This window comes from Rhinolophus hipposideros (assembly GCF_964194185.1).
Source record: "Rhinolophus hipposideros genome assembly, chromosome: 6".
Classification (NCBI taxonomy): domain Eukaryota; kingdom Metazoa; phylum Chordata; class Mammalia; order Chiroptera; family Rhinolophidae; genus Rhinolophus; species Rhinolophus hipposideros.
Window position 1 is genome coordinate 91,511,260 of NC_138052.1, and position 14,239 is coordinate 91,525,498.

A 14,239-nucleotide genomic window follows, 5' to 3' on the forward strand; every position below is an offset into this window, starting at 1 on the left:
ACAGAACTATTTATTAAAAGGTTGCCTATGTTAGATTTTCGTTACATTACAAGAATCAATAAGCAGCCATGGTTTTGTACTACTGTACCAATAAAGGCAAAAAATGTGACTTTTGCCATCACTAGATATGCTTGATATTTATATATAAATATATACTAAATTACTGAGTAAAACCACTAAATGATCTGCTAATCTTAATTTACCGTATTGGAAGACTTTCAAGACAGACTATTTAAAGGGTAGGAGTACTTTTCATTATAAAAAAGATGATCTGTAAGTTTGCATCAAGGCCTATGCTTTCCGTAGTGTTACTGAAATACAACTAAAATCATAAAATTTTGACACATATGCTTTTTCAGAAATACATCTCCTATAATAAAGTTTAGATGAGCCCCAATATGCATTAATAAAACTCAAACCCAGAAAGTATTCCCTTTTTACCTACAAATCGATGAAATGTGTGTTTTTATTTTATTTCAGAAAACCTATTCCATTAACTGTGAAAGCTGGAGAGTTAGAAAATATAATAAGTCGCTGTCAGGTATGCATGAAGAGAAGACATTGAAGAAATCAAAGAAAATAGAACTGTTATTTTTCATTCTACATAACCACGTAATGATGCAGAACGTGCCTGTATTTAGGTATTTTTCTCTAACCAAACAATATTGCTCTCTGATGACGTAGTACAAAGTTTCTGTTGGTTTCCCCATACAACAAAGCATTTCTGTGATCCTGGTCTCTAAATTCTGTGCTGTTTCAAAGTTCCCTATGGCAAGGCAGCAGACTTTTCACAAAATATCACTGAAATTGTATTCTACTTGTACCCAATGCACTTTCTAAATGGTGGTTGTATAAAGTTTGATGCTCCAAGAGTTATTTGGTCCACTAAATTCCCAAGATTTGCCCCTTTCTATTCCAGTCTTTGAGACTCAGGGAGGCTAACTTAGTTTTAGAATCCCCCACCACCCTCTTCCTGAAACTTTATCCTAAGTAGAGATGGGGGCAAGTGGAGTATTAGGCATCGTTGATAGAACTGTACTTTCAGATCTGTTGATTAACCTAAGGCCTGAAGGAAGCAGAATTGAACTGAGTTCATGGATTATCTAGAGCTCTTTTAAACGTACTCAAGTTTCCCGGAATGGAATTACAATAGCCTTGGAAACACTATGGTTTTGTTTTTGTATTTTTTTTAAGTTTTTTTGTTTGTCCATTGAATTCATTTCACTGCAGCTTGTATCTAAGTAGGCACAATTTTTACCCTTCGTGAATTAATTAGAACATTTTTACACAGTACTCTGAAATGTGTCTAATTTTAGTTTTTATTTTACCAGCACATCCACAAATAATGAGAACAACTTATTACATGTGCTTTCGCCTCATCCCTAGGAATGCTGGTGCATATAATTGAATAGCTCAATAGTCCATGAAAAAACTTAAGGCATTTGTTGACTAATCAGGCTCAGAATATTTTTCCTTTGTTCTCAATATTCCATTTAACTTGGGTATTTATAGAGATTTATTTCCTTGTAACTTCTCTAATTCTTTTTTTGTAAAAACATGTTTTTTGTATTACATATTCTTTCAAACATATTGAGAAAGTCAGTTCTGTAAAAATCTTAATGTACAAATTGTACAGCTTGGAAGCTGTGTCTTAAAACTTGCTTTTCAGTGTGTTCATACATTCCCAAGGTTACTTAATTCATCTTAAGCATTTTATTTAGCACCAAGCCATACCCTAGGCACTGTGCTAAATATATTACGGAGATGCTAAGAGGAAAAAAAGACTTGTTTCTAATATCCCAAAAAAGGTAACTTACTGTTTCTGTTAGGAATCCCACTTATCTGAGTCATTTTCCCCCTTTCTCCCTCTCTCTCTGTCCTGATTCTTCATCATAATTCAGCAGGCCTTGATAGAGGTTTAAAAATAAGATCTATGCCCAGGGAGAGCCTAGGACTTCTAGCTTCTCCTAGGCATGGCGGAAGCCAAGGTCTGGACAATAAGAAAACAAGGATATGTGTAAAACATCAAAAACCACTTACACTTGACGCTAGCACTATTTGACGAGTCGCATCCTGAGACAAAGCTCGAAGATGCTTCTCCATCCACCCAGGTGGAGTTGGGGTGCTGATATTTAAATTCAGGTTTTATTGCTTCAACCTCAGTTGCTCTGAAGTGAAGATGTGGCCCCAGAGGACAGCACAGACCTGAGCACGGTCCACACCCTCCACTGCTCCTGTGACTACTGTCAAGCCATTTTTACAGTTAAACTAAGAAGAGTGTTTTAGATTATTTACTTAGAGTCACCTAATATGAAGACGTTTTGCTCTGAAAATATCCTACTGTCCCAATTGTACTTTAATGGCATATAGGACTTAATGGATCTGCACAAACCCTCTGTAGACCAGTAGTTCTCAAAGTGTGGTCCCTGAACCGGTGGCAACAGCAGTACCTGAGAACGTTACAAATGCAAATTGTAGGGCCAAACCCAGATCTACAGAATCTGAAACTCTGGGGGTGGCCCAGAAGTCTCTTTTAACAAGCCCTTCAGGTGAGTTCCAACACACTCTAAAGGTTGAGAAAAACTGCTCTAGGCAAACACCCAGAAAACAACTCTACCAGGTACGGTGGCTACAATTGTTCCATCTGTGCCTCTGATTTTTAAAGTCCCAAATCGCAAAGAAACATAAGGTTATCTAATTTTACTAAGAAAAACCCCGAGAATGGTGCTAATGCCAAATGACTGGCCTCCGCTTGTACCCAAGCCTCCATCTTCTCTTGCCCTCTCATCAGTGTTTAACTTCTGAGGAAGACAAGTGATGCTGAAATCTTAAATTCCAGTGAAGCCATATGAACAGTTGCTCAATCACAGTTCTCAGACTGAGCATTTGAACATAGCTCATGTGCATTACTTTCCAGATATCTAAGAGTAGCTGGTAAAGTTATGAAGTTTTAACTTTATAGGTAAAATGTAAATAACTTGTTTCTTTGAAATTTGGGGCTTCAACTTTGGAATTTCACAGTGTGCTAAAATTTCACAGTGTGCTCAGAGGTCTCTTTTTGCAAGATAAATATTATTAAGTAACTTATTTATAAAAGTATTACAATAATTCTAAATTTGAATTTTATTGTTAATTTAACTTACAAAGATTTTTCTATGCATTAAATGTAACTTACTGCTACTAAACTTAATATTTACTCTATAACCTAATGAAGTATATTTAAAATATATTGAATGTTTGATATTATATCTTGACAAAATTATAATATTGTAATGTACTGTAATTATAGCTAAAATATTTTATGGTATTGTCTAATAATAAAGTTGAAAAAAATTATATCTGGTCTTATTTTTTTCAAAATGGAAATAAATTTAATTTTTGATTGTAAAAGGTGTGATCAAAATACGATGAATGGGCCGGCCCAGTGGCTCAGGCAGTTAGAACTCCATGTTCCTAACTCCTAAGGTTGCAGGTTCGATTCCCACATGGGCCAGTGGGCTCTCAACCACAAGGTTGCCAGTTCAATTCCCCGAGTCCAGCAAGGGATGGTGGGCTGCGCCCCCTGCAACTAGCAACGGCAACTGGACCTGGAGCTGAGCTGCACCCTCCACAACTAAGACTGAAAGGACAACTTGAAGCTGAACGGCACCCTCCACAACTAAGATTGAAAGGACAAAAACTTGACTTGGGAAAAAAAAAAATACGATGAATGTTTAAATGAAAAAAAAATGTATTACAGTAAGACACATTGCCATTAATCCCCCTTAAAATACTCCCCCTCGTTACGAACAAACTTATCCCTTCTTTCTTGCCACTTTCTGAAGCAGTTCTGGACACTTTCGTGTCTTTAGTTGTGCTTGTCGTGGCTGCGCTGATGTCCTGAATCGATTCGAAACATTTACCTTTCATGGTTATTTTGACTTTGGGGAAGAGCCAGAAGTCACACAGTACCAGAAATAGTGAATAAAGTGGAGGAGGACACATCGTAATATTTTTATTTAACAGAAATTGCCGTACCAGAAGCAATGTGTGACATGGAGCGTAGTCATGATGAAGGATGAAACCATTTGCCCATTTCTCAGGACATTTTTTATGCACATCGTTTCTTCTACCCTCTAATAAGCCCTTAGAATATTCAGAGTTCACCGTAGTGTTCCTAGGTACAAACTCAGCTCGCACAATTCCATCAAGGTCAAAAAACACCAGTAACATCACTTTGATGTTAGATCTTGATTGCTTTTTTTGCACAAGGAGAACTGGGTGATTTCAATTGAGAACTCTGAATTTCATCTCCCATGAATGACATGTCTTAAAAAGCTGGAATCTGAAGCAACCAAATGGCACAACTCCAACGAAATTAACAAACGCTATTACTTTTGTTTGACAGTCAAAACGCATGGAACAAAATTCGTACTCTCTCGCTCATGTTCAAATCTGTTGTTAAAATGCTTTGAACGGAACCATAAGAGATGTTCAAATCCTGAGAAATTTCCCTAATAGCCAATCGCCTGTTTGATAGAATCATCTCGCTTTACATTTCAACATTCTCTTGGATTTTTGATTTTGAAGGACGTCCTGATCTCTCATCTTCAATCGATTCACAACCATTATGAAACCGCTTGAACCACTTGTGAACTGTCTTCATGGTCACTGCAGCACCACTATAAACTAATTTTAACATTTCGTGTTTTTTTAGCACTTTTTTGCAGTTTGAAACAAAATTTCATATTAATGCATTTGTTCATGATCCATGATTTACAGCTCGCTTTAAAACACACCTTCTCTCAACCAGAACTCACACCCAACTGACTGCACCAAACAAGTTGAAACTTGTCATACACTGTTACCAAGGTTTGATGCGCCGCTTCCCATAATGAAGATCCCTGTCTTTCTGTTTGATGGCACTCAGCAGTAGCATTCATCGTATTTTTTGATCATGCAGCATATGTTCACTATAAAATAGACAATACAGAAGTTATGAAGAATATAAAAATATCATGCTCTAATCCTCCACGCACACCCAAGATAATTAAGGTGCATTTATACATATACACACATAATATATATTCCAGACTTTTTTTCCTGTAAGTAAATTTTCAAACAATAATGCAATAAAACCATGTTTTGAAAATTTTTTTTAGGCTTAACACACTGTGGACATATATTCATATCAATAGATGGGAACTAATCTAAATAGTTGCACGGATTTATTACCTATGTCAATGAATCCCCAATTGACGGATACTTAATTTAGTTTTATTATGGACATATTATACATATTTCATTTCATATTTGTCCAATTATTTCCTCGGAATAAACCTCTAGAAGGAAAATTGTCCAATCAAAGTACTCACAGTCTTTAGATATATATACAAAAATGCTCTCCAGGAAGGTTTTTAGTATGTCCAGCTGCATCAACAATGTAACAAATACGCCCATCACTTCATACTTTTACCAATATTAGAAATAGCCGTTCTTTTACAATTTTGCCTATCTGGTTTTCATTTACATTTTGCTCATCATCAGTCAGGCTGAACTTTGTCACTTTTAATGTTTTTAATTAGTATTTTTTATTAGGGCTTATTTTTGTTTTCCTGTGGAGAGCCTAATCACATCTTTGTTCATTTTCTATTGAGGTGTTCAAGGAATTTTTACAAATCAGTAAGAAAATGTACAGATTATAGAAATGATGGGTCAGATACTTTGATAAAATGTTTCCCATTTATAATACAAATACTCCACTTTCAAGGAAAACTTCATAAAATTTTAAATGTAGAGAACCAGTAAAAAACACTTTTAATATACTAAATATGAAATCTCCTAATTAAGGAACTTACAGGCTATGTTGAATGGCAATAAAAATATAATCAAATGAAGAAACAGAATGAACCGTGATCCTAGGTAGTACTTCTGAGAAGGCCAACAAAATCGTTGCTCAAATAAGTATTTTAGAAACATTCTCATAATTGGGCCAAAAAATATATTTTCAAAACATTTTGAGTTTAAAAATGTGCTAATCCATTTTAATTAACTTATTTTTACTGCTGGCAAGCAGAAGAAATGCTGTATTTGGGCTCCTGCTCTCTCCCTCTACTTATAAACCTGTTTGGAAAAGAAAATCTTGATCAGTCTCTAATGGATTCTTAACAACCTACTGACAGGGCAAATGCAGAACACTAAGAATAACCAATTCACCTCACTCTAATCCCAGCTCTGCCTACTAGAAACTAAGAGACAACCAAACACAAAGGAAAAAGTAAGTGATTTTGAATAACCAGGCTAAATTTAAACCTTCAGATAAATATGACCCTCTCTAGATTTTTGTAGGCTGTATGGTGTTTCTAAAAATGCTGACATTGCTCAAAAACTTTTTAGAATATTGTTTGATGGGGCCTGCCAGGTGGCTCAGGCAGTTGGAGCTCTGTGCTCCTAATTCCGAAGGCTGCCGGTTCGATTCCCACATGGGCCAGTGGGCTCTCAACCACAAGGTTGCCAGTTCAATTCCTCGAGTCTCGCAAGGGATGGTGGGCTGCGCCCCCTACAACTAGCAACGGCAACTGGACCTGGAGCTAAGCTGCCTCCTCCACAACTAAGACTGAAAGGACAACAACTTGAAGCTGAACGGCACCCTCCACAACTAAGATTGAAAGGACAACAACTTGACTTGGAAAAAAACGTCCTTGAAGTACACACTGTTCCCCAATAAAGTCCTGTTCCCCTTCCACAATAAAATCTTTGGGGAAAAAAACAATTATTGTTTGGGAATTATCTTCAATTCCAATTTATCAGCCAAACAAGAAAATAAGTCTCATCATTTTATATCAAAAGTCTATAATATGCTCAATGTTTGGCTCCATAATAAATATACAGTGGTACCTTGGTTTTCGAACGTAATCCGTTCTGGAAGACTGTTCGAGTTCTGAAACTTTTGAAAACCGAGGCACAGTTTCCAATAGAAAGTAATGCAAAATGGATTAATCTGTTCCAGACCTTTAAAATCAACCCCTAAAACAGCAATTTAGCATGAATTTTACTATCTAATGATGCCATAGATCCATAAAATGATACACAATGAAAGCAATAATAAACACAATGTAGAGGAGGACGGGTGGCTCTGTAGGTTAGAGCGTGATCTCTGAGCAACGGGGTTGCCGGTTCGATTCCCACATGGGCCAGCGAGCTGCGCTCTCCGCAACTAGAATGAAGTCAATGAGCTGCTGCTCAGCTCCCAGATGGCCAGATGGCTCAGTTGGTTAGAGCGCGGGCTCTTAACCACAAGACTGCTGGTTCGACTCCTCGACTCCTCCAAGGGATGGTGGGCTGTGCCCCCTGGTACTAATAACGGCAACTGGACCTGGAGCTGAGCTGCGCCCTCCACAACAAAGATTGAAAGGACAACAACTTGACTGGGAAAAGTCCTGGAAGTACACACTATTCCCCAATAAAGTCCTGTTCCCCTTCCCCAATAAAACCTTTTTTTAAAAAAAGCCACACACACACATAAAAACAGTACTGTAGATGATGAAAATGCAATTTTCTCTTACCTGTAATGATGATAGTCATGGTTTGGATGGGGGGGTCCTCTTCCAGAATCACAATAGGAGACTGTTGTTCAGGTGTTCTGTAGCCCTCTTCCATAATCACTGTAGGTGACTCCTCTCCTTCCCTTGATTTTTTTACACCACTGACACCTGGTTTAGACTCAACAGATCTTTTCCTCCCTAAAAAGTATTCAACTGACATTTGTTTTTTCTGATGTTTTAAAATTTGTCTAAAGTGAGACACAGCATTCTCATTGAAAGTGTTAGTGGCATGACTTACAGCAGCTTAATCAGGGTGATACTTTTCAACAAAAAAATTGCACTTCAATTTTGCACACATTTCTTTGATCAGTGCAGTAGAAACACTTTGTCTTCCCTCCTCCTCCGAAGCCAGTTCCTCAGTTGCCGCCTGTTGCTGCTCCGTCAGAAGGTGCTGAAGTTCTTCTGTGGTGAGTTCAGACTTGTGGTCATTCACTGACTCCTCCATCATCACTACTCACTTCCCAGCCCATGGACTTTCCCAGAGACACAACATCCTCAACACCAGGAGCATCCTCTCCAACATCCTCAAATACACGTTCAGGGACAGCATCTGGTCACAATTTCTTCCGTGCTGACGTCATTGTTCTGTGAGACACATCCCTCCATGTTTTGTCTATGAGATGTAAGCAACGTAGGATATTGAAATGATTCTTCTAGAACTCTCTGAGGGTTAGCTCATTGTCTGAGGTCACCTCAAAGCACCTTTGGAACAGTGCTTTCGTGTAAAGCTTCTTAAAATTAGATATGACCTGCTGATCAATGGGCTGGATGAGGGGAGTTGTGTTGGGGTGCAAAAACTTTACATTGATAAAACTGAACTCTTCCATCAAGCATCCTCCAAGCCTGGGGGTTGAGCTGGACCATTATCCATAACAAGCAGGCACTTCATTGGAAGATTTTTGTCTTGGAGGTATTTTTTTACACTTGGGCTGAACACTTCATGAACTTAATAAAAAATTGCCTGGTTACCCAAGAATTACTGTTCACCCTCCACATCACATGCAATTTGCTTTTTACATTGTTTTTCTTAAAAACCCTGGGGTTCTCAGAATGGTAGACTAGCAAAGGCTTCAACTTAAAATCCCCACTTGCATTCCCACAAAATAAAAGGGTTAGCCTGTCTTTCATGGGCTTGTGTCCTGGCAATGATTTCTCCTCCTTTGTTATGTAGGTCCTGTTTGCCATTTTCTTCCAAAAGAGGCCTGTCTCATCGTAGTTGAAAACTTGTTGGCGAAGGAAACCCTCTGCCTCTACATAATCTTTAAATTCCAAAACAAATTGGTCAGTGTCTTCTTTGTTGGCACTGGCACTTCACCATGTCTCACCACATTGTGTATGCCATTTCTCCTCTTAAACTTTTCAAACCACGCTCTACTTGCCTTGAAAATATAACTCTTAGCACTTGTTCCAGACGTGTTTTTGATGAGGTCAGCATGCTGTTTCACAAATTATGCTCTCAGAAATGCTGTCACCGGCCAACTGTTTTTCATTTATCCATATGAAAAGCAATTTTTCCACTTCTTCAATTGTCTTTGTTCTTTGTCTTGTGTTTTAACACCTTTTGCAACATTGGCTCCTTTAATGGCTTCTTTGTTTTTTAAGATGGTACAAATTATACATTTGGCAATACCAAACTGCGTTGCCAGATCACATACATGGACACCACTTTCATGTTTGGAAATAATTTCCTTCTTCATCTCTATCATTGTTCTGTTAATGATTCTCTTGGCTTTGTAGCTTTTATCCATTTCTCACAGCAAGGGGTGATTGGCAGAGGGCTCCTGAGATGACATGAGCACAGGTTGATTGCACACAGTCACCAAATGAGCCCAAATATCACCTCCGTGTTGCGCAGGTGCTCAGGACTCAACAGCCGACAGCTAGGCCTCAGGGTCTTGCACTCAGCAGAAGCCACGTGACATGTTCGACTTCTGAGGTGTGTTCGAAAACTGAAGCATTTACTTCCGGGTTTCCGGTGTTCGTGAACCGAAATGTTCGTGAACAGAGACGTTCGAAAACCGAGGTACTACTCTTCAGATGAGTGAGATATAGACCTTGGTCTCAAACACAGAACTTATAATCTGGTAGGAGAAAATAAGGCAAATACATAGATAATTATAATATTGGATGGAATGTGATAAGAGCTACAAGAGATGACAAATAGTGGTTCAAAATTTGGAGGCCTCAAGAAATAAAAGATAGGATACTTTAGGTGGTCCATTAAGGGCAGTTAAGATTTCAAAAAGCAGGTAGGCATATTCCGGGTGACAGGAATAGCATGGATAAGGGTAAATTGTTAGAAAATCATGATGCAATCTCAGAGAACAATTCACGTTCAAGAATATATACATATGTACCATTCATATACGTGTGTGTGTGTATCATTCATGTATCATACACACACACACACACACATAAGTAAAGTGGCACCATAGGAGGTTAGGGCTATATTAGGTAGAGTTTAGAATACCAGGTTAAACTTGCATTTCATTGGTTGCTACCAGAGATCCAGTGAAGATTTCGAGCAAAAGAATAGAATGATCATATAAATGGTAACCTGAAAGATCCAGTATCCTATATACTGTCCTTGCCAGGCTATTTGATAGTTTTAAGTGTTTTTAAAAATGTATTGGATTCCTGTTATGGACTTTTGAATTTGTAAAGAACTATAAATAATTAGTTTCTTTTAAAACTGGGGCTTCAAATTTAGGATGTCACAATTTGTAAAAATAGGTTCTTTGTGGATCCAATGTCCAGGAAGAATTCGAGAAAGAAAAAGATTGGAGATGGGGAGGCCAGTTAAAAGGGTTAACAGCCCAGATGGTGGGTAATGGTCTAGCAGTGGGAATGGAAAGTACAGAGAAAGTGGACAGGTGACACTGAGGTGGGAGACTTTAAAGGATGGGGGACGTGGGAGACAGGAAAAGATGACTTCAGAATTTTGAACTTTGGTGACTGAAAAAATAATCTCACCATTAACTAACTGAAAAAGGAAATTCAGGAGAAGGTATCTGGATTGGGATAAGGGAGAAAATCTGAATTTGAAACCCTGTTGGGACCAATGCTCCAATGGGACACGTAGGAAGAACTGGCTAGAACTAGTGCAACAGGATGAGACTAAATGGATATAATTTACTTAGATTTATATGCCATCTTTTCCCACAAAAGATTTGAGTCAACTTTGGGTAAAAAGATAGTCAATGATTAATTGAATCATAAACAGGAATGGCCATGTTAATGATGGAATAGAAGGAAAACCCAGCATGAAGCTCTATCACAAAAAACAAGGGAGCAGAGGTTCCAGGTAAGGAAGAGAAAAATGCCTTTTTTTCTCTTCTTCAGAATTTGCCCCCAGTGTTAGATGCTTTCAAATACCACGCCGTCTCATTTAACAGAATCAAATGATTCAGGAAACTTAAGGGTGATCGGGGTAAAGGGAAAAAGACTTTGGATCGGTAATTGGATTACAACTGTCAATGTAAGAAATGTCCAAACCTGTACAGAATTTTTATGAGTTTATCTAGGCCAAAGATGACATATGCCGGGGAGCAAGATCTCAAATGCTCTGGAGAATTTAAAAGTTGCAGCTTCTTTTAATGATACACACACCCACACAAGGAGGGAACTAAGGATTATACGGAGGTCGCGAAAAAACAAGGTAGGGATTGGATTACAGGATAGCTAACAAGATTCTGTGCTCCCTTGAGAATGGTTCGGCTTATTTCAAAGGTGTGTTAACGTAGATGCACAGAAACCACGGGGCAGGGCTTGTCTAAGGCAAAGATAAACCTTTTAGTAAAGAATACGTGCCTGGGGGGTGACTACCTACCATGACCTGCCCAGTTAGAAATTTATGATCAGATCATCCCGTGACGTTCCTTTCCACCCTTTTTTTTTTTGTGTGTGCATCCAACCTTCATTTAAAAGTTAGTTTTTTTCTTGGGAAAGGGTACAGGAGTGAAAACCAAACTGCAAGTAATTCAGAGGCACTCATGGAAGTAGCAGGGACCCCACTTATAAAGGTTTTGCTCGTGGATGTTACACCTAGCTTGGTCTCTATCTTCCCCCAAAAAAGTTAGCCTGCAATGCTGATCAGTCCTAAAATAAACCTATTCTTGAAGAAGGATGAATTTGCCACTATAAAGACGGGGCCCCAAAACGCATTTCTCAGAGGGCCTCCCAAATTATTTGGAGGAATGGTTACATTTCCGGAATCTCTTTAGATGCTAGGGAAGTACAGATTAGTGTGTCTTTGTTGGGCTGTTTGTTAAAATCGGGTCATATAAAGTATTCCGTGATTTGGCTTCAGTCCATCCCCATGTTTTGGGGCAAAATACTGATGATGCCCGTCTCCCCCCCGAAAGTAGTCAGCCGGTTGGATCCAGAGACGCTTCTCGGCAGCTTAACAAGGCTGCTAACTGCAGTGACACCTAACTTCTTTTCGGGGTTTCTCATCTTGAAGGATTAGGGGAGCCCGTCAGAGGAGGGGTTGCTGTTAAGGAGGATGTCTGCGAGTTACAGAGCGTAAAGAGTAATCCAAATTAGAGCGTGGAAGTATCCCCGGCAGCGCTTGCCAGACCTGGCCGAGGCAGGTCCCTCGGCCTCACACCAGAGAGTTTGATGCAGGCGCTCCCGAAAAAAAGTTATTTTAACTGGCTACCGAAGGTTTACCGGTACACGAGATGTCCTTAAAGAACGCGAACTCTGACACGCGTACGTGTGAACCAAACACTTACCGTGAACTGTTTTCCCACGGTCGGCGCACAGTCCCGACCACAAGCCCGCGCGCGGACCGCCGTGGCACCGCCCCCGCCCTTGTACGTGAGGCGCACGTTCGCCCCGCCCGCGTCACGTGCCCGCGGGGCAGCGTCAGCTACGGGTCCCGGAAGGGGCCAGTCCCGGCCGTTCTCGCGTCTGTCCCGGCCAGCTGCGGGCGGCTCCGGCCGGTGTTTTACCCGGCTGCCTCCCAGCGCTCCGCCAACGGCCTCTGGGAGCTCCCACCCGAGCGCTCCGGGACCCGGCAGCTGGAGGCCCTCGCCGGGGACCCTCCAGCGGGCCCAGGGGTGAGTACTGGCGTCTTCCCGACCCGGGAGCCGGGCCTAGCGCGGCGGCCGTGATCCTCCGGCTGACGGAGGGACCCGCGGCCGCCCTGGCGGGTCGGTGGGGTGGCCCTGGCCGGAGGACCGACCCCCGGGCTTCTCGCTTTCAACCCCGGCGTTGACGCGCTGTCAGGGGCCTGCCGCGCGCCCAGTCCCGGACGAGGGACTGCAAACACTGCAAACCACTGTCCTGCAAACGTTTTGGACCAAGCTCTTCACCCCTTTTAGTTCGGTGTCTTCTCGTCGATGAATTGGGACTTTTTCGTCTAGAATATAGGTTGGGGGTGGGGGAACCACTACGGGCGCCCTGAGCTTGAACGCGGCGCCTTTCTGATTGTCTTCCCTCTTCTCCCCCCACCCCGCGGCCGAGGCCCGGGCATCTTTAAATGTGACCTTGAGCCAGACACCTGCCGTCGGTAAAAGTAGTTTTTTGTTGGTTGGCGTTTTCACGTTGTGGGAAATACGTGTTCGGAAGGAAAGGCCCCTGGGCAGCCCCGGCATCGGAGGGAGGCCCGGGAGGCCCGGTCTGAGCATCCTTGCCCGCAGGTGTCCTGCCCGAGGTGCGCCCTGCGTTCCGGCCGGGAGCTGAGGCCGCGCCCGTGACCTCCGTCAGGAGGACGAGCCCTGCGGTGGGAAAAGGCCCGCGCGTGTGACACCAGGGGCATCCTCTCCGGGCGGGGGAGCCCGTCCCAAAGGGGCAGATCGGAAGAGCGCGGCGCCCTCCTCTCCAAATACAGAACCGGTTGTATCCAGGCTTCTCCCTCCCCCCCCCCCCCGAGCGACTCGAACTGCAGGATATTAAAATGTTTTCTCCGCCTCGATGAAAAACATGTGCTTCTCTGCCGATTTCATTAGCTGATGAGACCCCAAAGGAAAGATCCGTAGGGAAATGAATTTGGAGAGAAGTAGCATCATTCAGTTGTCCTTAGTAGTTTTCCCCCACGGGATTACATTGGGGGGCGGGGGGGGGGGGGACCTGCTGTCTTTTTGGTTTCAGAGGCTTGTGAACTGGTTTTGTTCTTCTTTCCGAGAGCAAAGTGTGTGCTGTTTTCCCTGCCGGTGGGACAGGGCTGCCTCCTTTGAGGATTACAAAGTTCAGCTGTCACTCTCCTCCCTTCTGGTGTTCAGGCTTGTTTTCTGTGGATTCATCACCTTGTTTTAAAAGTTGATCCTTTATATTTTTTTCCAAGTTTTCAGTGACTTAAAAAATTAAAGTTAATCCTGGATCTCTACACCCTGATTTGCTGATACACACATTCTTAAAGTATATAGTTGCTTGAAAGGAGAACCGAAACGGTGACCCAGATAAAAACTTTGAACTTGGTCCACACGATAGGTGATTAAAAAAAAAAAAAAACCTGGATATTTCTTTTTGTAATTTGAAAATTATGTAAATCTTTGCAACCACAATCAATTTGAGCCAAATTGTTTCTGTAACTTCCTAGTTTTTTTTTACCGCCCCTCCCCCCACCGTGAGTCCCAGTGTTCTAATACAGAAAATGAGAAAGTCAAGCTTGAATAATTGTGTCCTCAAATTGGGACACTTTCCATGATTGA

General features: G+C 41.3%; 2 protein-coding genes and 1 long non-coding RNA gene across 28 annotated transcripts in view; 2 read left to right on the forward strand and 1 right to left on the reverse strand.

Moving 5' to 3' along the window:
* The window catches only part of COL4A3 (collagen type IV alpha 3 chain), a 155,743-nt gene extending 152,417 nt beyond the window's left edge, over positions 1–3,326 (forward strand). Inside the window, exon 52 of the mRNA XM_081052082.1 lies at positions 481–3,326. Within this exon, the coding sequence (XP_080908208.1) occupies positions 481–565 (85 nt within the window). The 3' untranslated portion in view covers positions 566–3,326. The remainder of the gene's footprint in view (positions 1–480) is intronic.
* Positions 3,119–12,415, reverse strand: LOC308499158. Its single transcript, XR_013993553.1, has 3 exons — positions 12,320–12,415; positions 7,545–9,664; positions 3,119–4,952 (listed from the first exon to the last, which is right to left on the reverse strand). It is a non-coding gene; the product is annotated as an uncharacterized lncRNA (long non-coding RNA).
* An 18-nt stretch (positions 12,416–12,433) lies between these two features.
* MFF (mitochondrial fission factor) overlaps positions 12,434–14,239 on the forward strand; it is a 31,082-nt gene continuing 29,276 nt past the window's right edge. For all 26 annotated transcript variants that reach the window (XM_081052106.1, XM_081052087.1, XM_081052084.1 and 23 more), the window contains exon 1: positions 12,434–12,646. The gene's annotated coding sequence lies outside the window, so the exon portion shown is untranslated. The remainder of the gene's footprint in view (positions 12,647–14,239) is intronic.